This window comes from Eutrigla gurnardus (genome assembly GCF_963514095.1).
Source record: "Eutrigla gurnardus genome assembly, chromosome: 23".
NCBI classification, from domain to species: domain Eukaryota; kingdom Metazoa; phylum Chordata; class Actinopteri; order Perciformes; family Triglidae; genus Eutrigla; species Eutrigla gurnardus.
The window spans coordinates 18,488,697-18,513,336 of NC_139934.1; the positions used below are offsets into that span (position 1 = coordinate 18,488,697).

General features: G+C 44.1%; 1 protein-coding gene across 1 annotated transcript; it reads right to left on the reverse strand.

Annotated features, from left to right (window-relative positions):
* Positions 1-3,015: 3,015 nt before the first annotated feature.
* Positions 3,016-24,640, reverse strand: rcor2 (REST corepressor 2). Its single transcript, XM_084003720.1, has 14 exons — positions 24,606-24,640; positions 16,683-16,808; positions 12,121-12,177; positions 11,028-11,108; positions 10,814-10,866; positions 10,534-10,695; positions 9,934-10,058; positions 9,531-9,597; positions 9,040-9,279; positions 8,257-8,334; positions 7,913-7,970; positions 6,006-6,073; positions 5,642-5,803; positions 3,016-5,213 (listed from the first exon to the last, which is right to left on the reverse strand). The coding sequence occupies exons 1-14, from the start codon at positions 24,628-24,630 to the stop codon at positions 4,863-4,865; spliced, it is 1,653 nt and encodes a 550-aa protein (XP_083859846.1). The 5' UTR covers positions 24,631-24,640; the 3' UTR covers positions 3,016-4,862.

A 24,640-nucleotide genomic window follows, 5' to 3' on the forward strand; every position in this document is an offset into this window, starting at 1 on the left:
TTTTTCTTCTTCTGATACACAGATATTGTGATACATATCACAGATGATTTACAATATATCGTGTAATCTCTTTATCGTGATATCGTTATCAGCTCCTCTCTGATCTCCTTCGTCAGTGTGTTTCTGGTTGTACAGGAACCTGTCCCCCTGCCTGACATTATTGGTAGAGGTTTAGAAAGTGGTTTTGGTGGGGACACACGTCCTCACAGAAACGGTGTACGATGTCCCAGTGTCAGTCAGTTCATCAGGTCTGTAGATGCAGTCAAAGCAGCCCGGAGCTCCATCTCTCCTCACAGTTTGGACCACAGGCTGCAGGTTGGGAGGAGATGAACCAGACTGATCAGAGTCCCGAAGCTGAACGGGAACAGAGCGATGTATTTGGTAGTGGTCCAGAGGGTTTTTCCCTGGTGGGACACTTTACATGCTGTGGCTGAGGTTAGCTCCATACTGGTGTTTCTCAGCATTTTAAGTGCTTGTCTACAAATGTGTGATTGAAAGCAGAATGTGTGTTTCGCTTGTGGAGCGTTCAGCAGCTCCGGTTTTCTCAAGGGCTCACATGGGAACACGTTATATAGTGTTCATTGTTAACTGCTCCGAGAGGTAGATTGAAGATAAGACGTGCTGCAGCGTTCTGGATACGCTGCAATGGTTTAATCGCAGAGGCCGGGAGTCCGGCCAGGAGAGAGTTGCAGTAGTCAAGGCGGGAGATGACCAGTGCTTGGACCAGGAGTTGCGTTGCGTCCTTTGTGAGGAAGGTCCGAATCCTGCGTATATTGTAGAGGGCAAATCTGCAGGATCGGGCCACAGCAGTGATGTTGGGGGTGCAGGATAGTTGGTCATCGAGGATTACACCCAGGTTCCTCGCAGTTGATGACGGCAATACTGTGATGCCCTCGACAGTGACTGACAGGTCCATGCGAGGGCAGTCTTTCCCTGGGATGAAGAGGAGTTCGGTTAAACTTGAGGTGATGTGCAGTTGTCCAGACAGAGATGTCAGCCAGACAGTCCGAGATGCGAGTTGCAATGTGGGTGTCAGAGGACGGGGGAAAAGAGAGGAACAGCTGGGTGTCATCTGCGTAGCAATGGTAGGAGAATCCATGCGATGTGATAACAGAACCTAGTGATCTGGTGTATAGTGAGAACAGAAGCGGTCCTAATACTGAGCCTTGAGGGACACCCGTGTCCAGAGAACAGAGTTTGGACATAGAGCCATTCCATGTGACCTGAAAGGTGCGATTTGTCAGGTATGATGTAAACCAGGCGAGAGCAGAGTCAGTTATGCCAAGTTCAGCCAGAGTGGAGAGCAGGATTTGGTGGTTGACTGTGTCGAATGCAGCAGATAGGTCGAGGAGAACGAGAACGGAGGAGTGGGACGAGGCTCTGGCGTCTCGCAGGGACTCGGTCACTGTGAGGAGGGCCGTCTCAGTGGAGTGAGCAGTCCTGAATCCTGATTGATTAGGGTCTAGGAGGTTGTTCAGCGAGAGATAGGATGACAGTTGGTTGTAGGCGGCACGTTCCAAGGTTTTAGAGAGGAATGAAAGAAGAGATACAGGTCTGTAGCTTTGGATGTCAGTAGCGTCTAGGGTGGGTTTTTTAAGGAGAGGTTTCACGGTAGCTGTCTTAAAATCCGCTGGAATGACACCTGAGGTGAGGGAGGAGTTGATCAGGGTGGTGAGGAATGGCAAGATGTTGTGTGAGATGTCTTGGAGAAGAGAGGAGGGGATCGGGTCGAGGGAGCAGGTGGTGGCACGGTTAGATGTAACAAGTGCGTGAACATCTTCAGAGGTGAGGGAGGTAAAGCTGGTAAGACCATCCGAGTTGAGGGTTGGGGGAGATGTCTTCTGGGAGGGAATAGGCGTAAATGAGGAGCTGATGTCATTTACTTTCTTGGTAAAGTAAGTAGCAAAGTCATCTCGGTGAGATGAGGAGCCCAGTTCCTCCTCCTCGCCCTGTTCGTCTTGGGGAGTGTGAAAACGAGTAGGCAGTTGAAAGGGCAGCTGGAGTGGCAGTGTTTTCCGGGGTGATCCAGGTCTCTGTGAGGGCCAGGAAGTGGAGAGACTGCAGGGAGGCATAGGCTGAGATGGTGTCCGCCTTCTTGACTGCAGACTGGCAGTTCCATAGCCCCCCTAGTACTTCAAGGTCCTTACCGGTGGAGAATGGTGGGTAGCAGAGATTGGATGGGTTACAGCCTCGAGTGAAGGGTCTTCGGTGAAATCTTCTCCAGTGTGATGTCCTGACTGGGATAAGACACATGGCTGCGAGGGGGGGTAAGATGTTATGCCTACCTCGGTGGACGTCCTCGATGGACTCCCGCAGATAGACTCCCTTGTCTTTGTTCAGATGGCCAGACGCTGCAGGTGACGCAACAACAGACAAAGCAGCTTCCTTCCTTGCTCCAGACAAAATGGTAACTGGATACATGTTGCCATACAAGGTGCCACCTACCTCCAGGATCTAATCTAACTGAACCTGAACCTCTGGTGCTGAAACGTGAAGCCACTGCTTGGAGGATCTGAGTCATGTGGCACAATGGAAGTGCAACAGAAACTAAAATAACGGTTTGAAATTTGATTCTGGTAGACTATGCCCCAACACAGAACCTGCTTTCATTTGACTAAAGTTATGCAAAGTCACCAACAAATTTGCAAGTCATCCAATTACCAAAACGTGTGATATTTCGATGCCCCTAGGGGACCGGACCAAATGCAGTTGTTATGTAAACAACAGGGTACTTGATGTGGGAGTGCCTGTAGTACTTTGTCAGTGTTGATGGTACTTTTATCTTGGTGGACAGTGAGACGGACAGTTTGGACCCCACCCGGCTCAGGCATGCGGGAGCTGCAGGGGCCAACCTGTTGGGGGTCAACAGGTGGCGTTTTGTAAAGACTTGACATTTGAAAACGGATGATGCTCACAGATGAGAGTTGTACACAATATGCGGTTTGTTCCATTCTGACGAGTGAAAACATCCCAGAGAAAATAATAAGTTGATGGAAACGCTGCTCCATTTGGTCATTTCTTTATTCTAAAAAAACAAAAACATGTCAAACACAAGCAGTTGAGTTCCCACAATGTAAACAACTTCTCACATACAGTACACCCAAGCCATGTTGGAGGAAGGAATCGTTAGGAAACAAAGTCAAAGGTCAAACATGGCGGTGAGCAGCTTTGATTCACGCTCAGTTACTAAACGCTCAAAAGCCTGAGTGAGTGAAGAAGCACTGATCAGTCCAAAGAGGCTCAGACATCACTTGTGATCCCAGATCTGCTTGAAAAGGCAACGAAGAGGATGGAGAGAGGAAACCGGCGGTTCAGACCCGGCAGAATATCAGTCATGTGTTCATGTGTTCTCCGAACTCGGTGGTCTAGGTGGGCTGACAGCTCAGTGATTCAAACGCCTCCTAATGTTCACATGTGCACTCATCACCTTGACAACCACAGCTCGGTTCCGTTTGTCTGTCCTCCAGTAAAACATCCGTCTGTCTGCTGTATTTTGTTTCATTTGGATTCAAACCAAAGATGGAATCCACTTCTTACACGTGTTTATACACATTAACCAATATATTACATGTTAATCAGCAAGCCGAGTCAAACTGTCTCTTAGCAACAAAGCCAATGCCTCGTTATGTTTCCGACACATTCGTTCCACTGCGTTCCTGCTCCAACACGGTCAAAAGTCAAACCTTTCTTTGATGCCCAACAGCTTCATTGGAGACGTGAGATGATGAACTCTTAAAGCAACAGCAGACTTTGGCAGAACATTTCATGTTTCAGTGTCGGGTTGTGTGACAGGTAAACCAGCTGCTCAGTCCTCCACAGTGATGCAGTCAGCAGTGGGACTTCAACACCAAGCTCCTCCAACACAAATGTCAAGTCATACGTGTTAACAGCTCTTATTCTCCTTAGTGCTCAGTCAATAATAATCCTCATAATAATAATAATAATAATAATAAAGTATGCACTATCTAAACTACTTACAATAACTAACTGCCTACCTAGGGCTCACTTTAATGTCTAGTAAAAAAAAAAGGGAAAACATCACTCCAGTTAATACTAGTACTCATGGCTATGACAGAAGATCGTCTCCAGTTCTCCTTTTACTCCATATTGAAACTTTCCACTATTAGAAGCCAGAACAGTAAACTCATAGCACAGCTTCGAGTACAAAGCCCAGTACGTCTTCACTCCTGCGGCAGTCCAGGTTTTAAAGCAAAGCTCAACAGGAAACTTCATGTTCACCCTTCCGGAAGCCTCTCTGATGTGGGACATCCAGAAGGAACACGTTTGGTTCAGTTCCCTCATTTATCCACTTCTGGATTTTCCTGAAGGAAGTTTGGATGACTCGATACCTCCCTGGGGAGCCGACCAGTCACTTGTAGTTATAGATCTATATTTATATGAGTGTGTGTGTGTTCAACCATACTCCTCCGCCATCCAGATGTTCAGCAGTTGCCATAGAAACGAACAGGTGGGTCTTGACTTTCTTTAACAGCTTGACAGTCCAGTGTTTGTGTTGCTTAGGGAGGAGCATGTTCGTACTGAGTGTGTGTGTGTGTGTGTGTGTCTGTGTGCCAACGATGGTCTGGAGGTAGGTGCTTTTAGTACAGTAAAGGGGCTTCAGGCCACTGCCTTACTAAGTGGACCTGCTAGAGCTATGAGGCTACTGAGCATGTGTGATGGATCATGCGGTCATGTGACGTGTGACGTCCCAGGAACAAAGTGATTCAGTTTTCTCTAGTGAGAAGAGAAAGCACTGTTTTTGTCTGCATGCTAATGTGTGTGTGTGTGTGTGTGTGTGTGTGTATGTGTGTGTGTGTGTGTGTGTGTGTGTGTGTGTGTGTGTGTGTGTGTGTGTGTGTGTATCAATGTGAGTTGGGCTGCTCCACTTTGAGCCCGACCAGCGACGGAGGCATCTGTCCTGCAGCAGAGGCGGAGGAGCTGGGAGGAGAAGCCTTGAGGCCGGCGCTTCCGGTGGAGGTGGATGAGGAGGTCACCGCGGGCCGGATGAGCGGGGGCGGAGGGTGGTTGTGGTGCGCTCGGTTCTGGAGCGGGCGCGTCTGCAGAGGAGGAGGCTGACGGAGGAGACTAGGGGGAGCTGAGGGAGGTGCAGGCCGCAGCAGTGGAGGAGGCTGGGAGAGGGAGGAGGGGGTCTGGGTGGAGGAGGGGGGAGAGGAGCTGCCACCGCCATCCGAGGGAGAGTCCTCCAGTTTGACCTGAGGGGAGAGAGGAGGCAGAGGTGGAGGTGAGGAGGAGGACGGTGTACGCACAACAGGAGAAGAGAAGAAGAGGAGGTGAAAGTAAGAATAGGAGAATGTTTGTTCGATGACGATGAGGAGACACATCCGTCTTCCGACAGGATGAATATGACAACCTGCTTATTAAATTCACTTCAGTCACAAAGTGCTCCGTCTGGGACTCGACTGTGTGACTCAACATGAAGTGGAAGTCCCCGGGCCGTGCTGAAAGTGAGGAAGCACTCAGCACCTCCTCCTAATGACGCTGGTTCAGTTCACCAGGTTTTATGGATGGATTTATATATGAATGACTGGAACTAGAACTTTGTGATGAATGTTGAATGATACATTCAAGGACAAGGAAACATGAAGCCAAATCCAGGTGTGACTGTCGTGTGGCGGCTCACCTCCTCCTCGTCCACAGCCCCCTCTGCTGCGGCCTCCATCTCCTCGCCGCTCCTCCTGGGGTCTCTCTGGTCTCGGCTGGTGGCCACCTGCTCCGCCGCCCACTCCCTTAGCACCTCGTCCAGGTTGAACCGGCGCCGGTAGCTCACGAAGAACGAACTCACCTGAGAAGACGGGCAGAGAACAAATGAAGAAGGAGAGAAAGTTGTGCTGCGTTCAAGGACACAGAGATTGGAGGACAATGGAGATTATAGCTCTCCTATCAAAATGCTGATCTAGAGCCATTAGAGAGGAGATAGAAAGCTGAGAGGAACCGCAGGCTAAATGAGAGAGTACAGGTGACATGATGTAAGAGAGGAGGCTCACCTGAGCTGGCGTCTTGGTCCCGATCACCTCCGCTATGGCGGCAAAGTCTTTACCATAGCGACGGATAGCTGGGGAACAGACGGGGGCAAAGGTCAGGGACCATGCACCAACTAAACACAGCAGCCAGAGTGTCTGTGTCTGTGTGTGTCTGTGTGTGAGAACAGGCAGTGTGTGTGTCTTCCTTTTGCATTCCACAGCTGGAGCGGGAACGAGACTTTGCTCAAAGGCACGCTGGCAGCAGCTGCTTCATTGTACAACATGCATCTGATTCATTGAGACGTGAACACCATAAATGGCGTTGGGGGCGTGGCCTGCACCGCTCCGTACCAAGGAACAAGAAACAAACCGATGAGCCGTCACTGAAGCTCCTCTGTAGTCCAGCTGCCTCTCACACCAGAGGATCTGACTCTAACACAGTACTTCACTTCTCCCAGAACCTTCATTCATCTACAGCTCAGCCGGAGTGGGACTCCAGGAGCTCCGGATTAGACAGGCAGGACCATAGAAGACATCCTGGAGGTACAGGTTGCGGTCCAATCAATCAAAGTACATAGTGTATCATAATTAAGACCAGCATTTCCCAACCTCTTACTGGACACCCACTTTAAAGAAAATTACAAACCATCGAGACCCAATTCACAATATGACTCATCTTTACACTGAGAGAAGAAGTACATGGACATTCCTGAACTTTACTGCCATTTCCCCATCAACTTATAGTACTATTATATTAATACAGATACACCAGCCACTTCAAAAATCATTTGAATTTGTTTGGTACATCAGAACTTAAATGCATGTAAAATTGAAAATATAGAGCCACATTTAAATAGTTGAAATGAGAGCAGAGACGCAGGCAGAGCTAACAGGCTCTCATTGCACCACTGAAACAGAATGTCCCCGAGACTTTCAGATTACATTCAGTGTTAGAAATAGCTTAATAATTATCACAATCATTCAGGCTCCCTCATGTGGCCCAAAGATGCACTGCAGATATTGAATATTAAAATAAAAGACTATGGCAAAAAATTATTACATTTTGTATTAAAAGGGACAGTGTTTAGCACTTTCAGTAAATGTATTTGCTAAAATCAATATCTTCATTCATAAATAGGTCCTCATAAGTGTATGATTACCTCTGCCAATAATCTGATTTATCCTCGTAAGCGAAGAAAGTCTTATCTGTATTTCCATTGGACGGGTAGAGCCAGCGTGAATGAAAGGGGATCAGATCAGAGAAGCTTCCGGTAGCAGGACCAGCTGTCCGGGAGACTTCTACAGAGTTTTTCATCCACCCGTGATGCATTAACCCCGCGGATCCCAGCACTTTAGTCACATTCGCTGATGCTACAGGCTACGACATCGTAATGGAAGGCTACCAAAAATAAACCAACTAACTTAACTGCTGTGCTAACGTGAGCTGCTATGCTAACGTGAGCTGCTGTGCTAATGAGAGCTGCTATGCTAACGTTAGCTGCTGTGCATGCACGCGCCATTAACACGGAAGGAGAGAAACCAGGTAAATACCATTATTTAGCTTATCGGTACTCTGGTACTGACCCAATTAGGTACCGGTACAAAAAGGACTCTGTACCCATCCCCAGACTCCACCCCCCAACCCGTGGTGACGTAGTACACTCGACTGACCATGGTGCAACTCTGATCACTAACTGACTGACTCACGTCCTCACTCAGCCAGACGACCCACAGGGCTCTGCAGGCCAGCCAAAAATGGCCACCTCAAATAAAGCTCATTTAACATTCCACAAAGGCCTATATAGTGATATGTCATGCAGGGCATGTGTCAGTGCTGTGAATCTACAGTTTCTTTGTGTGGAAAATCTGGATAAGGTAGAGAGGAGTGCATGAGGTGAGGGGAGGAATGTGATGCTGCAGATTTGACTCACCCTGCACAGCCAGGAGCTGCTCCTCTGTGGTCCAACGAGAGTTCATCTTTGGGACAGACTGAGACAGACAGAGAGAGGGAGGGGGAGATTAGAAGGTGAGGAAGGTGGTAAGAAAGGCAACGAGTGGAGAGAGGGGTGAAAATGACAGCTAAATAGAAACTGGAGGATTAAGATGGAAATATTATCTGGAAGGACAAAGTAAGTGATCAGAGCTGAAGAGAAGTGAAAACGGTTAGGAAAGAAGGAAGGGATAGATGAAGGATGTAAAGGAAGGATAGTGTAGAAAGAGACAAGTGGAAGAACATATTTAAAAAAAAAAAAATACATTTAACAAAAAGACTTACCTCAGATGGTTTGAAAGTGTCAACACCTTCACTTAAGCTCTGTTTCAAACTGCTGTTGTTCTGTTTAATAGACTGGACCTGCAGGGAAACCAAGTGTATTGGTTAGTTCCATCAAGTTCATCCACAAAGAAGCTTCTGTTACTTCTGTTGTATATAAATCCTAAAATGGCACTTCTGCATTGGCTTCACTTTTCTGAACCGGAGGTTGCCGCCTGTACTGGACCATCAGCATAATATTATCACAGATGATTATGAAGATATAATATATGTGTACTCATTTATGACTGTATGCTCAAAGGCCTCTCATGGTTGCAGTGATTCAAAACATTCTAAAACTTATTTTATTGACTGTTTTATACAGTTTCCACCACGGATTAGGAAGTGCTTCTCTTAGGTAAGACAGTTGCACCACTTAGTATATGACAAACTCAGCTATGTGATTAGGAAGAGAGCTAGAAAGCTATTAGCAAGCAGTGGGCAGCAGAGTCCAATGGTGTGTTTGGCTAATAGAGCTAACAGCTGACAGAAGTAAACACGCAGCGGGAGTAATCGTTTCTGTTCAGAGGTAGGATTCAACAGTCCAAATGATTAAGTGTTATGCAGTTCAACTGCACGGCGCTGATGCTGACAGCTGCATGGGTTAAAATGAGAGTGAGAGACGTGCAAGTAACAAACGGGTCTGTGTGCATTTAATCAGATCATTAAAGCAGTGGTTGTTGCCTACACACCTGGCAGAGATCTGTACTCTGGTTTTAAGTTCACCTTTAGTTCAAATGAACGTACCTGTCTCTTCAGTGACACCAACTGTGTGTCCAGCTGCCGTGTAGTTAGCACCCCGGCATCATGGGTGGCGGACACCGACATAATGTCTCCCTGCTCCAGGTACATGCCTTTGGGTGGCCTGCGGCGGGCTCTGAGTGGGTGGTGGCGGTACTGAGCCCCGATGTTCTCCTTCTTCACTGGCCCAGAGCGACTGGGGGTCACCTTGTCAGTGTTGGCGTTATTGGGGTTCTGTTTTACTGCCTGTGAGGGCAGAGAAATAACAATATTAGAAATCGGGTTCTATCACAATGTTGCCTTTTTATCAGAACAGCAATTGAAGGCAGCAGCATTGCATTCATGTATAATAAATGAAGTTGAAATTGAAGGATACAGAATGAATGGATTTGGCTAAGCTGATCCCTTCAGGCAAGGCAAGACTAATAAAACACAAAAGACAGTTTACATAACAAGCACACACACAACAACCATTCTTCAAGTTTTGTATCGCTCACCTCTTTCTTGGTGTCAATCTCAAAGTCACTGTCACTGCCAGGGTCTCCTTCCTCAATCTCATCATTACTACAAGAAAAGACACAGCCATGCTTAAGCATCTGCAATTCCTGCCAATTGTCTGAATCAAGACCATGTCTGATTTCATCAAAGAGATTTCTAAAATGCTTGAGAATGTCAACTGAAAATGATAAGAAATGATATCTAGAAGTATCTCATTCATATTAATGTGACTCTTGTTTCCCAGGATGCCGTGCTTATCAAGTGTTATTTAACAAAAGGGCTTTGAAAATGTCACTTCTCAGAGGAATCGTTTCTGAGAACTTAATGTTTCCTCCAATATTCATTCTTCTCTTCAGCCGTCTCACTCTTTTCAGGGCTCATTAGTCTCATGGTATCTCGTACCTGTCATCTTTCTCTCGTTTGCTGATCAGCCTCCTGGCCTGTCGGTCCATGACGGAGGTCCTGGTCCTGGTCTTCTTCCAGCTGTAGTAGTACTTCACAAGGCTGGAGATCAGCTTGTCTGGAAGCTACACACAAATACAGGAATGAAAAGATGAATGTTAAACATTGAAATGTTTTGGAATATTGTGTGTGTGTTCCCCATACACTGTATATAAGATGGACGACATCATGGTGACGTGACCCATTGGTCTGTGGAAGCCTCGAGTTCAACATTTTGGCCATGGCATCTTGGCTTTTTAGCAACCAGTGAAGGAAGTGACCATATTAGGACTGTGGAGGAGCGAGTCATCTTAGTAGCTAATGGCATTGCTAGCCTTTGCCAGTGCCGTGGTAGTGATATATCAATCACAAGGTTGTCCCGCCCCTAAAGCATCCCCTGCTTTCTGGTCTGTTGGACTCTAAATGGACCATCATGTACTAAATGAACATCATGCCGGATTAAAGAAGACGGCCAGTAGAGAGAATACAAATTTACACTGCACTTAAGCATTGGCTTCACTTCAGTTCAGAAGTGGAAGTTGCTGCCTGTTGTCCTCTCACCATCTGCTGGATGCGGTGGAAGCTCTTGCCGTGGAAACTGAAGGCCTGCTCAAACAGGACTTTATCCTCCACTGTCCACTCGTCTGGGAAAGGGGTGAAGTTGGCCAGGTCGGCAAGTGAACGCTCCACGTCATGTTTGTGCCATAATAACATGCCCAGAGCCTGAGTGAGCAGACAGAGCCAAGACAGTCAGAAGAGCGACACATAAACAAGCAGTTTAGAGATATTTTATCATGTGTTTTTTTTTCCTGCGTGAAAATGAAAATATCCTTCGCTGTACCTGCTCCATGTTATATCCATGTTTCTCTTTAGCCATGAGGATGTACTCGTCCACTGGGATGAGGAGAGAGAAAACGGGTTAACAAGAGAACAAGTAAAATAAGTGCAAGAAAAAGTGGAGGAAGAAAACAGGAAGCCATAAATCTCAAGAAACGTGTGTGTGTGTGTGTGTGTGTGTGTGTGTGTGTGTGTGTGTGTGTGTGTGTGTAGCTTACACATTGCATCAGACAGCTGACTGTTGGGACACCAGACCAACATGCTCCTCTGGTCCTTCTCGTTGTAGCGTGATGGACTGTCTGAATACAAACAAGGACTGTTTTGGAAAGTTTTTAACCCAAACTAAATAAAAGAGATTGACGTACATATTGAATCAGTCTTTTTCCTCTGCTGTCACCAGATAGATCTTTCCTAACGTTTCTCTCTGTCTCCCCGATTGTCTACTTATCAAACATCATATTAACTTCGTCTTCTCCTGTCTCGCCTCCATCTTTGGCTTCGTCTTTGTTAGCAAGAAAATTGAGGTGATGGCGGCACATCACTCGTTAAGAATACACCACTCACAGTTTGCCAAAATCCTGCCTGCTTCTCCCCTGGTGCATTCTGATGGTTTTGGGACAGCTTCATCTATGGTGATGGTTTCAGTGCTCAGCCACTTTACATCCACTCCAAGTTATCAGAGTGTTTCAAGAAGCTCAATGTCACCATGTAGAAGCCCTTATATTCAGCCACCTTTCATTCAGGCTGACAACTCAACATCATCATAGACTGTTCTGGAACAATTATTAATTGATGCCCATTTGGGTTTACTGAAGCAGATATGATGAATTAAACAAAGGGTTTTAATATTGCAGAGCTAACTCATTTATTTATGAAACATGGACTTGACACTCACCTCAAAAGAAACCTTTGACTGATGGTGTCATTGGCAATACTCATTTAGTTAAGATTCCATTCATTTAAGGCTGTTAAGGGTGCCACATATACCATGGCCATCTATTTAAAACTGTCGAGCCAAGTTTTGTTCAAGAAGCATCTTTCTTGTATGAAAAGTCACCATTTTTGTATTTCCCATCACTAACGAAGTACATTTTCGCAAGTGTCTCACTTTTTCCTCTCTCTTTTTGTCATTTGACCTTTATCACTCTCATCATCATCTGCATTCTCCTCCTTCCTCCATTTCAATGTCCTCCACATTTCTCCTCACCTCTATGTCTCCTTTTCAGCCCGGTTTCCTCCCTCCCTCCCTCTATTCATCTCCCTTTTCTCCTCTGTCATTTCCCTCTCTCTCGTGCATTCTTCTCTGCTTACCTGGTTTGAACTCTGGTATCTGAGCCTGGTAGTCTCCACCCACTCTGATCATGCTGTCTGTAGAAAGAAAGAGACACACACATAAAAGACTGATATGAAGGACGCGTAGAGCTGCAGCATAGATGCTGATAGAGAGAGGATTTTCCCATAAAGGTTGCAGAGCTGACACTCTGGATCATAAGAGACAGAAGGAGAGTCCTCTGCAACCTTTTCTACATGTCTTCCATGTCAGGAAACATTTTGGCAGAGGTGAGGGAAACATGAGAAAAAATGATTAATTATATTAAAAAAACATCATAAAGAAAACGGGATTGATATGTGGAAGTTGTAAACAAGTTAATACTTGATTTATTTGATTGAGAGCTAGGAAACTTTGTAGGATACTAACAAAGCGTGTGTGTTCACACAACGGCACTGTGACCTACAGTGTGTCCCTAATGTCCAGTCTGTTCCATTGTGCAGTTTTAGTTGCTGGCACCAATAGTCAATAAAGCAGAACTAAAGCGAGATATTCATTTATTCTCTGCAGCCTGGTGCCACAGGGTCCAGGGACCGGTGGTTGGGGACCACTAACCTACAGCATGACAGAGGAAATACCCGACAATGACAACATTGGGCCTCATTCACCAATATCTTCCCATGTTTTCATAAGAAAGGTCCTGAGAAAAACCTGAGCTGAATTCACACACACACACACACACACACACACACACACACACACACACACACACACACACACACACACACACACACACACACACACACACACACACACACACACAGACACACACACACAGTTTAGTAATATATAGGAATGAATATGTTAGTGTTTTGTTTTATTTTAAAAGGCCATAATGCTTTGTAATATAATGGAAATAATAATTGAACAAGAAAAAAATTATAAAATTATTATTGTAATTCAATCCTACAGTATTCTGCAACTGTAGAACAGAAAAAAACGTAATATCAAATTATTTTGCACAAACATGTCAGCATTCAATTGTGCGTAAGTATTAGGGGTGTGATTCTTTGGCTTCACAGCGATTCGATTAACGATACAATAGTTGGCGATTCAAGGACAATTTTTTTTGGGGAAAGATTCGATTCGATTCTGTAAACCACGATTCGATTCAGTAACTCAATTTTATATTCATGAAATAAACATGCAATAATGTGAGTGAGACTATCTGCATTCTTCTGAAAGGTGAAAAAATAAACAGACCACAGAATTAATTATAACATATTTATTCTATAAAAAAGTAGTCCTGCATAATATTTTATGCTGAATACAAAAATGTAATGCTCAGTTATTTTTGAACATTTTTCAATAGGCTACATGCTGGCAGGGGAGAGAGTGTCTTAAACGGTATTAAGAATAATTCATAATTAAGAATCACGATTCATACGATGAAATGCATTTATATTGATTATTGGTGAAGCCAAAACGATTCATTCTATTTATTTATTTAAGCAGATCGATTTAGTTGAATCTATAGGACTGACAATCGATTCATCGATTAATCGAATGAATCGTTACACCTCTAGTAAGTATGCTTATTGGTGAAACATTGGTGAATGCCAGAATCTTGGTGTAAAGTGTGTAAGTGGGGTTTAAGAACACATTTCTTCCTAAGAACGCTTGGTGAATGAGACCCAATCTTCCATCTTCTACAGTCCGCCCTCTAACAGGCTTCATGATTGGTTTATCCCATCAAGGATACGCGATAGTAATGGCCCTAAGACCACGTGCTCATAGGACTGGCGTCACATCGTCCTTTAATACTGTGCATCTGCTGTTAAAAACTAAATATCTGCACCCATCGGCCCAAACGCCTGTAACAATGATTGTATTTTAGTGAAAGCAGGACATAGTGTTGTAAAAATAAAAACTTAAGGGTCATTCTGTGTCATTTCATCAAATTTCTGAAAATCTTCCCACCTGACCATCTCAGAATGTCCTGAAAAAATTCAAGTACAAAGACACACTTGTTAATAGGATAAATCCAAAATATTAGGTCTCTACTGTCAACACTTTTCTCATGAAACATCATTGAATGAAGGGTAGTTTAAATGGTTTTTGGCATCATGCTCTGAAAAGCCATTTTTAAACAGCAATATCTGGAAAACTATCTCACCTGTGGCCTTCAAAATGTTTACAGAGTATATCTGTTATGAATAGCCTCCAGACATGAAATATCAGGGGTGTAGCTCAATGATAACCTAGTATGGTAGGTACTTAAAATGTGGCTTGTTGAAATAAAGTAGTACATTTGAAGAGTGGCTGAGCTCCCATTTTTGCAGATAAAAGACTTCTATCACTTCTGCCTCTATCTCTGGTGTTAGCTTTAACATTCTACAAAATATGGTCTCTCTTAGATTATTAGTTTCACAGATATTAAGGCTCAAAAATGGAAGTAAACACATCTTTGCCCAACTTCAGAGTCATATTCCAAAAAACTGACAAGTATCGGGTCCAAACTTACTTTTTTTTTAAAGATCATAATCTTGTTAAAATCATATTAAAAAATCGGGAGGGTGTTTTGCCTCATTTTGTCGCAGTGATTTTTTAAAATCCTGATATTGGTGGGTTGTTTGTGGCCGTTTTTGGTACTGCATGTCCTAACAGCCTACCAGTAAACATCACAGCAGGGCAATTCAATTGTGTTTTTGACCATTTACCAAAGACTTACATGTGACTTAATGCTACTGATAAATTTAGCCTCACGAAAACATTCAAATGTAGCACACTTGTAGTTACAGAGGCAATAAGTCCTTGAATGTGAGTTAAACATGCTGAAAGCAGCTTTTAATGTCTTAAACCATGAACAAACAGCATAATATCAAAGACTGTACATTTTGTCATACTTTAAGTATATAAATTACACAACCAAATCAAATAATAATCTTAATTTGAACATAAAGATTTTACATTACAGAAGAAAAGTCTCCAAAGTTTGATATTGAACAACAGTTTGTCTCTAGGCCACAGGTGAGATACTTTTCCAGATATTGCTGTTTAAAAATGGCTTTTCAGAGCATGATGCCAAAAACCGTCTAAACTACGCTTCATTCAATGATGTTTCATGAGAAAACTATTGACAGTAGAGACCTAATATTTTGGATTTTTCCTATTAACAAGTGTGTCTTTGTACTTTAATTTTTTCAGGACATTCTGAGATGGTCAGGTGGGAAGCATTTGATGAAATGACACGGAATGACCCTTAAGACCCACGGGATATGGAATTAGTTTGCTTCTTGATGACATTTTCACCACTTCCTGACAGATATATAGATCTGGTATAGACATAGACTCGGGTGGGGATAAAGAGAACGGGAAGTAAGACAGTGGGTGGCAGACATTAAATCATTTGTGCTGTGGTAGAGAGTGTAAAAGTAAAGGTCAGCTACAAGAAGGGAAGCAGACTAGGAGGAGGAAGAGACGGATTACGGTTTCTTCAGGGAGCGAGGAGAGGAAGGAAGGAGGAGATGGGATGATAGAAACTGGAGTAGATGGGAAGAAATGGGTGGAGACAGGAAGAGGATGAGTAAAGTAGAAGGAAGGAAGGGACATGAAAGGAGGCAAGAAATGCGGGGGTATGAAAAGATGGATGAAAAAGGAGCTAATTGGTAACTGGAAGACAGAAAAGGGATGGAGGAGGCGAGGACAAGAGTGGAGGCTGCTATCATTTTCGGAATGGTTGCTTCTGATTCAAAAGTCTCAGACCTACTGGGGAAATGTGGGCAGTGTTTGATCAAATAAGATATGTTTAGTCCGTGTGTCTGGTGAGATAACGGTTAAAAACGAGTCAGTGTGTAACTGTCCCAGAGACATGTTTCTGGTGATGTGTTTTTGGATGTTTGAATGATTGTATGAACTCAACTGTCATGCATTTCTAAGTGTTTGCTCTTTAGGTTTATTTGCTGTGGAGTGTCAGTCACATGACCAGAGTTCAATTGTAAGGGCACAACTGTGGCATTATGGGTAAGAACCAAAATGATTCTGCACATGGTCCCACAGTAATCGTCTTTGTTAATATGTGTGTGAAGTTTTTGTTGATGTGCCTTTTACGTGGACAATGTGACATGGTTTCTGAATTTTTTTTTTATCATATTTCCTTTGTTCTGTTTAGCACCAGATGCTAGCTTGAGAGACTTTAAAATGAGAGGTATATTTTGGAACCTTTTATTTTTGTTGTAGTTGTGTCAGTGTCATGTGACAAAACGAGAGAGAAAATCAAACATAAAAAGGCATCTGTATGTATCTCTGATGCGTGGACTCTTCATCTGACCAGTGGGTGAGGGAGAGATTGGAGGAAGCAAAGATGTATGTGGGCAGTGATAACGAGATGGAAAAGTGTGGGAAGGGGTGGAGGAGAGAGGGAGGAGAAGGAGGTGTCGATGAACTAAAGATGTGCTGCAGAACCGGTGGCATGATGCATCTGTACAATGGAAATGCACGTCTACTGGAAGAACATTTACACATTAAGTAGCTGAATCAGGTATTTAGTCAGATAATGGAATCCAGATGAAGTAAGTAGATTTGACTTTGGTTTAATGTTTACCGTGGGCATGCTCTTCATCGCTGCTCTCCTCTTCAGAGTGTGGCTGGCTGTTGCCGTTGGTTACGTTCTTGGCTCTGCTCCTGGACAGGACCCCGGCCCCCGAGCGCTCCATCACTGAGGGCATGGCTGCAAAAAGCACACATACTAAATAAAAACGTTCACCCTTTACACACCACCATTCATCATAGAATACCAAGAATCAATCTACAGTGAAAGTCTCTCACTTCTGTACTTTGTTTGTTACTTATCATTTACACGTGTGTAGAAGACGAGCAGCTAATGCTGCTACTTGGGATCACACATCTCTCTTAACTTCCTTTTTAGTGAAAAACTCATAATCCAACAACCTTAAACCAGGAAATGATCCTTGCATTAATAAAACAAAATCAAACATTTAATACAACATTTAGTGAGTCTTGGTGTTTTTTTAAAATCACATGCTACATTGGAATCTATTTTTTTACTTCTCTACCATGATAGTTAGCTCGACAGCTGTTCATGTCATTAATGTTCAGTTAATTTTAATTATCCAGATAATGAAAATTCACCAGGGTCACCTTATTGTGATCTGTGACAGCTGTCTGGTAAAGCTGCCATCTTGTGTTTACATTTTCATGAAAACAAGAACAATCAACCAGTAGAAGGATACTTCCAACATCGCTCTGTAGTCTGTTTGCATTTTTTGGTTACTCAGGTGTTATTTTTTCCCCACCCACTTTCCATCAAGTCCCGCCCTAATGTGCTGTGATTGGCCATGCTCACAGGGCGGCCCTGGTCAAATAGCTTCCTTTTTACCAACTCTTCCTTGCCACCGTTAACTCAAACAAAAGGCTCGTTGGAGATGAACTGCTGCTCCTCGCCTGGAAACCAGACGAGAGCGGGCGGAGCAGCAGGAGGCGGAGCCTAAAAGCTGCGCTCCAGTCGGACAGTTTCCATCGGCTTTCGAAGATTTTGACAGGAAGTCATAGAAAAAGTTAACTTAACATCCTGTTAAGATGCGATCTGTAGGCTATCTGTAGTTCGTGACCACATAAGCATTTATTTATATTTGTTCATAAATATCTGTGGAAATCAGAATACTTTAGTAATCCCTCGGGAAATTGTACAGCTGCAGTTGTTTTATAAGAGAAAGTATAAAAAAAATTTATAATTATAAAAATATAAATATTTATTGGCATTTTTATACTTTATATTCTTTTTGACAGTTAAACTGTATTAAATGGGTATCTGTTTTTTTTTAATGTCTGCCTCTTAAAGCACACCGTAGGGTAATTGCTCGATTTGATAAGGGCTGTATAAATAACCTCTTTTATTGTTGTTATTATGATTATTATTAATATTATCAACCACTTGAGATATGTTTGTTAACAGATTTAACTTTAATTGCACATCATGAGACTAACAGCCCACGATCTAGCATTAAATATAAGACTCACACAGGAAATTAGCATTTTCTACTCAGCATGCTGTTTGTTGTCAAAACTAAGAGCCAATCAGCTCGTAGATTAGGCGAGAGCCAGGCGTTTCCCATCATGCCCCGGGGCAGGCAGTCGGTTGAGAGCAACTGCTCTAAAAACTGCGGCCGCCTTGATCTCATGAGACTATCGTTGGGATCAAGTCGGACACAAAACTACCCAATATGCATTGTACTGCGATTGCCGGCGATCGATTCTGCGCAGGCCTGTCTCATCTCCAACGAGCCTATTGCTTTGCGGTAGAAAATGGGCGTGTACTTTGACTGGCTGCTTATAGGCTATTAGATCTGTCCATAGAGTAAAAGGCTTATCACCTTTTCAACATCAATCAACATTTAGTTGATCGTGATGCCGGTTCAAGATCATTTAATCACCCAACCCGAGTTCCTGACTCATTTGCATTTGGTTTGGGGATATCAGGCTAAGGCGTCTGTCTGATGAAAATTACTTTGCTGCAATGTGATCGGTTCAGTGGGACATGAGGGGATGAAGATGGCAAGAGTGACAAACGTGCATTAAACACGTCTGTTATGGATTGCCAACTTTAAGCTCAAGTTCTGATCTTGACTTTAAGAGGACCGAACACTCTTCTTCTTGTTCATCACAGGACCCAAACTGATTAAGTCGAGCCTTCCTTTCTCACTCCAGTTCATCAAGAACACGCTTCCATCACCCACAAACACAACAAAGGGCTTTTTAGTGTCCCTGATAGGGATGTCACAATATCACATTTTGGTATCACAATTATTGTCAGTAATAAATATCACGGTTTCACAATTATTGAAACTGAAAGACACATTTTTTGAATTAAATGTTTTATTCACACATTTATTTACTTTTGGGACATTATTTTGATCCTGCAAATAAAAGACTTTAAGCCTTCCTAATATTGGAAAACAAACTATAATTAAGGACTTCCCTCTGCCATTACCAGCTTTTCAACTTGCTAAGCAGGGTAGTACCGTAGCTTAGAGAACTCTTACGGTTATCCTACTGTGATGTGTTTAATCACGGTTAATTGTAAAACCAGTTAATCCCGACATCCCCAGTCCCAGATGTTTGTTTTTGGAAACACTCACATACTAGTTCTCTTTTTTCCAGTTTAAAGGGATAGTTCGGAATTTTGGACATAAGACCTATTTTCCAAGTGAGCCGGTGTGTTTGAGACGTCTGGAGACGTTTTCAAGAAATTTCATTCAGTTCTTTTAGTTGCCGAGTTCGCTTATGCTATGGCTAGCGCAAGTAAATGGTTCTTAGCTAGACAGGCATTAAAAACAGTCTTGCCCACTCTACAGTGCACCCGGGGCAAATCCATTGTAACGGCAGACTATCGATGTACATATGTGTTGATAGAATGTTTGAAATAAAACCAACCTTGCATTTTTAAGGATGTATGTCTCAGCAGCAGCGTGTCATACTTCCTAGTAGGCTATGGCAGCTGCGGAGTGATATCACCTAGCACTTATAAGTTACCGGTTCTATAATAGTTGGTTTACCTGCTGTCATTGCTACAGATGCAGAGTAGCCTGCAGTGCTAGTTTCTCCAATCTCACAGAAATGGACACTTTTGGAGAATATACTGAAACTTTTGAAGACTCTGATGAGGAGTTTTTCCAACCAAACCCAACCGTACCTGTACGAGCCTGAATATACAGAGGAAGAATTGCGCGAGAGGGATGCTCAAAGGGCAGAACGTGAACAAGCGTCTGTGGAGACCGAGATAGCCCCCGCTGGAGCTGAGAGCCGGGACTGAACAAACGGAGACTGGTGGTGCCAGGAGGGAATCCCCCGCAACGCATCCGAGGGTTTACGGGTCTATGGACGGAGCAGAGGTCCGGGTTCGAGGTGCGTAATTGTGGGTTCGCGTGGCCATGGGCTGCCCGGTGTTTGCGTGAGGTCCAAGCGCTTTTCACCCAGGTCTGAGGGCATGAGTCCCAACAATTCGTCCCGGTTTGATTGCCTATTTACGGGCAGTATTTCGGGCAGCGCGTCTTAGAGTTTTGAGTCCGACGGAGAGTCCGCATGTGTGGATTCGCGGAGCCGCCCGCTGCCCGGTGTTGGTCTGCGGTCCAAGGGCTTTTCACCCAGCTCTGAGGGCACGAGGCCCGACTATTTGTCGGTGTTCATGTGTCTATTTACCGGAGGGAATCCCTGCAACGCGTCCGAGGGTTTACGGTTCTCCGGACGGAGCAGTGGTACGGGTTCGCGGTGCGTAATTGTGGCTTTGCGTGGCCGTGGGCTGCCCGGTGTTTGAGTGAGCTCTGAGGGCTTTTCAGACAGCCTTGGGGGTATAAGTACCGACAGTTTGGCCCGGTTCGATTGCCTACTTTTTACGGGCAGTATTTCGGGCGGCGCATCTTAAGAGTTTTGAGTCCAACAGAGCAAAGTAAAGTTCCATTGCTGCTGAGAAACTAGTTCCTCAAAAAATGGATGATTCATGCGATGCGAGGTTAGTTTTGTTTCAAATATTATTCTATCAACACATATATGTACATCGACAGTCTAGTGTTTTAATTGATTTGCCTCGGGTGCACTGTAGAGTGGGCAAGACTGTTTTTAATGCCTGTCTAGCTAAGAACCATTGACTTGCGCTAGCCATAGCATAAGCGAACTCGGCAACTAGAAGAACTGAATTAAATTTCTTGAAAACGTATCCAGACATCTCGAACACACCGGCTCACTTGGAAAATAGGTCTTATGTCCAAAATTCTGAACTATCCCTTTAAATCGCCAACTGAATGAAATCCTTCTCTATATAAGGTAACAGGAAGTCAGGGTTTAGTGTGGCACGAAAGAATTAGCTCACAGCCCACTATGTGAACTTTAATCAATTGATTGTTTTCAAGCAAAACATTTTTAAATTTTTCCTTGATTCAATTTGATTTAAAACAGAATATAATTTGTTTTATGGGATTATAAAGTAAAATGAATGTCTTTAGGTTTTGGAGATTTCATGAAGATGTCACCTTGGCCATCCTTCACTAGTTTATGACATTTTGTAAAACAAATTATTAATGATTAATTGACAACAATCTGCAGAGTAATTGGTATTAAATATTGTTATCATTTTCTGACATTTTGAAGACCAATTAATCACAGAAATAGTAATTAGATGAATTAATAATGAATGACCATTAGCTGCAACCCTGAAAGTCGAGCTTAAACCTTTCAAGAGCATCTATGTCCTGTATTGGTGCGTGTTTCCTAGTGAAGGAGGAGGCGCTGGGACAACGGCAACGCTGGGAGGAATTTGATTTGATGATTGGAAAGATGAGCACATCCGTCTCTGGCTGTGTGCAGAGACGAGTTGTAGACTGATGGATGTCATGATGCTAGTGGCTGGTACTAGCTGATGGACGCATGCGTCAGAGTTCGTTTTCCAGGAAGAGAAAGATATTGGATTTTGATATGAGAATATGATGAAATTGATATTCATATTGTGTTTAAATATTGCACAACATGGCCAGAGGATGTGATCTAAAAGACTTAAAAGGTATTTTTAATTTCCAGTCAACTTAAACATTGCCGTTTATGTGAAAAGTTTGTTTTGCCTCATCAGGTTTTGTCTATGCATATTCAAGTTCACTATTAATATGTCCAAATCTCCTATTTTTAGCTCGACTTCATTTCCAGTCTGCAATATGAAAACGTTTGCATCACAAATCAAGTCGCACAGCATAAACAAACATTCCGTATACACACACACACCGCTTCATCACAGCGTGTAGAAGCGTGTGGAGGGCAGCTGAGAGCCCTCCTGCATGAAGGGGACTCTTCTTTAAGTGTCATCCACACTCAGGGCCGGAGGATTACGTGGCCTGCTCGTCTCCTCTCCCCGTGTTGCTCACTGTCTCCGGGCCAGTGAGTTGCACAGCAGCACAAAAGACGAGACGGTCAGATCAGGACACCGCTCCGCACAGCAGAGAGGAGACAGCCAGAGTCCCCCCCCCCCCCCCCCCCCCCCTCCCGGACTCAGACCGGCTTCATGCCGATATTACTCACTGATCACAGCTCAACTTATGTGCACCGACTCGTGAACGTTTTTTTTGCTTTCATCAATCACATCAGCAACTTCATCTCCAGTCTCCAAACTTGAACTGCGACCAGAACAAAGCAACGGCGCGGAGTTACGTGACAGACGGGCGGCATGAGCTCCTTTCTCCTCCCGGTTAAACATGGCCAGCTTCCGCAGGGAGTAAGGGGGGGTCTCTGCAAGCACATCTACCGAACTCCGGTAGACAATAAAGTCTGGGGCTCTCTGGGGGTCTTTGTCTCGCGGCTCCTGGTGCTCCCCCCAAGACTACAGCTGTCCCCGCTAACTTCACTTGAAACTCGCATCGTCTAAAACTGGATACGTCTCTGTCCATTTACACAGACGTGGACGGATTTAAATCGGACAAACCGCAGAACATGTAGCTATAGTGGGGCGATGATGTATAATCCCGCCTCGGTTCACTTTCAGGGGGTTGTGGTAGCCTCGGACACCGCAACTATAGACTCGATCTCTGGTATACTATGCAACTGTTCTGAGCAATATGATCTGAAACTACAACGCTTGACTGCAAACCCGACTCGGCAGGGTCCACTTGTAGTCATATTGCTCGACCACACGCTTATTTTTTTATGAAATCATCTTCCCAACCTCTCACCAGCACAATTAACTTTTATTCTCCCGAACTTTCCACATTTGGAAATCACGAATTCAGCTTCACAAAACCGATACATGCAACACACTGCGAAGCACCAAGTTCTTCTATAAATATACATTTAATTTGTTCTAGAGCATAAATGTCTAAATTTGTTGTCTGATTCAACCCTCACTGATGCATCATGTTTGACTCATACTGACAACGTTGACAATACAACATGGATCTCCTGTTTTCTCAGTTTAGAGTGACGTTATAGTGGTGTTTTACTAAAGGTAACACAATCATATCACTAAGAGGACTGATTTACGGCCGGAAGTATCATTTTATAATGCTAAACATTGTTTTCTATTAATTACTAAATTCAATATTAAACCAACATATGAGTTGCTGGTGGATTCGCACCCGGTGGTTAATCCGAAACTATCTAAATGATGTTTCCAGGGCTCAGCAGTCAGCAGATAGATGTTGTGTGTCAGACTTTGAAGTCCTTTTGTTTTCCCCACGCTTACGTCGCTGTGACTCCTCCGGCGCTGCTGTCTGCTGCTGCCTCCAACTAAAAGCTTACAACTCAAGTTGGCGTCTCCTTCCGGACGTTCAGCAGCAGCAGTTTCAACAGCCGCGAGTCCCTTCTGGAAGCTGAACAAAAAAACCCGGCGACATTTCCCTCCTTTCCAAAGCACAAGTGGGACCTAGTTGGTCGCCGGGATGCTAACGTTAGCCAGTTAGCTTGCAGCTAGTACCCTCGCGTTACATTAGTAACGTTAATAGTTCGGAGTGGAGATAACAGTCACACCGTACCTGCGTTCCGTTCCTCTCCGATTCACGCGCTCAAAACTTCTGTGCTCCTCCGTCCGCGGTCTGTTATACTCCTCGAAGCGCCGAAGGACACTTAGTGCATCTAAAACTGCTTAATTCTCGCCTAATTGATGAGCACAGCCAGTACAATGAAGTGAACTGCATGAGAGATGGAAGCAGCCGTGAGTGTGTGTGTGCCGGCGAGACGGACAACACCCGGGGAAAAATGAGGTGGACATCCGCCCGATGCGTGCGCCTCTCCCAACCAAACGTTTGGATTGACAAAAAGTAGTCCTGTAAAACTGTTGAGTGTAGCCTACACTTAATTTTGTATTATACTACTGAACATGTAATTCGACACGATACAACGATATTTTTAACAGCACGTCGCACTGAAAGGTTTTTGCAAAAAAATCTGTTTTTAAAACTCCCTACCAGCTGATTCACTGTGATTAATATCCACATTTTATCTCGTTAATATAGAGGAAGAAAGGCGGCGCGGTTATATGCTGTAGAAACAGTAGTTTGATTTAACTCTTAATTTGCCATCTTTCAAAATCCCATAAATTAAGGTCTACTTGCCAGTGTGTCGGCGGAGGGATTCGTCAACTGTGCATCTATGTGCTGAGGCAGGCTGTCCAGACTTGTACAGATGTATGCATGGGGGAGAAAAGGGCAGGAGAGTGGGGTGCAATCGAACCTATAGTGTGTGTGTGTGTGCGCGCGCGCGCACATGCATGGGAGAGTGAACGTCTTCAAGAGCATGCAACTGGAAATGACTCAGATAAATAGCCTTAATGGTGGCTTACTTTTTATTATTTCAAATGTTTAACAAGGCATTCTGGCTTGTGCCCCCCTGTGTGTGTTTTTGTGTTTGGGGGTGGTGGATGAGGTGTGTGTGGGTGTGGGGGGGGGGGGGGGGGGGGGGGGTATTATGTGTGGGTGCACAGGTGCATGAGTTTGTATGTTTGTGTGTGTGCAGGACACACACAGCGTGCTACTACCTTCACAAGTGCCTGCTGCTGACATGTAACAGCCT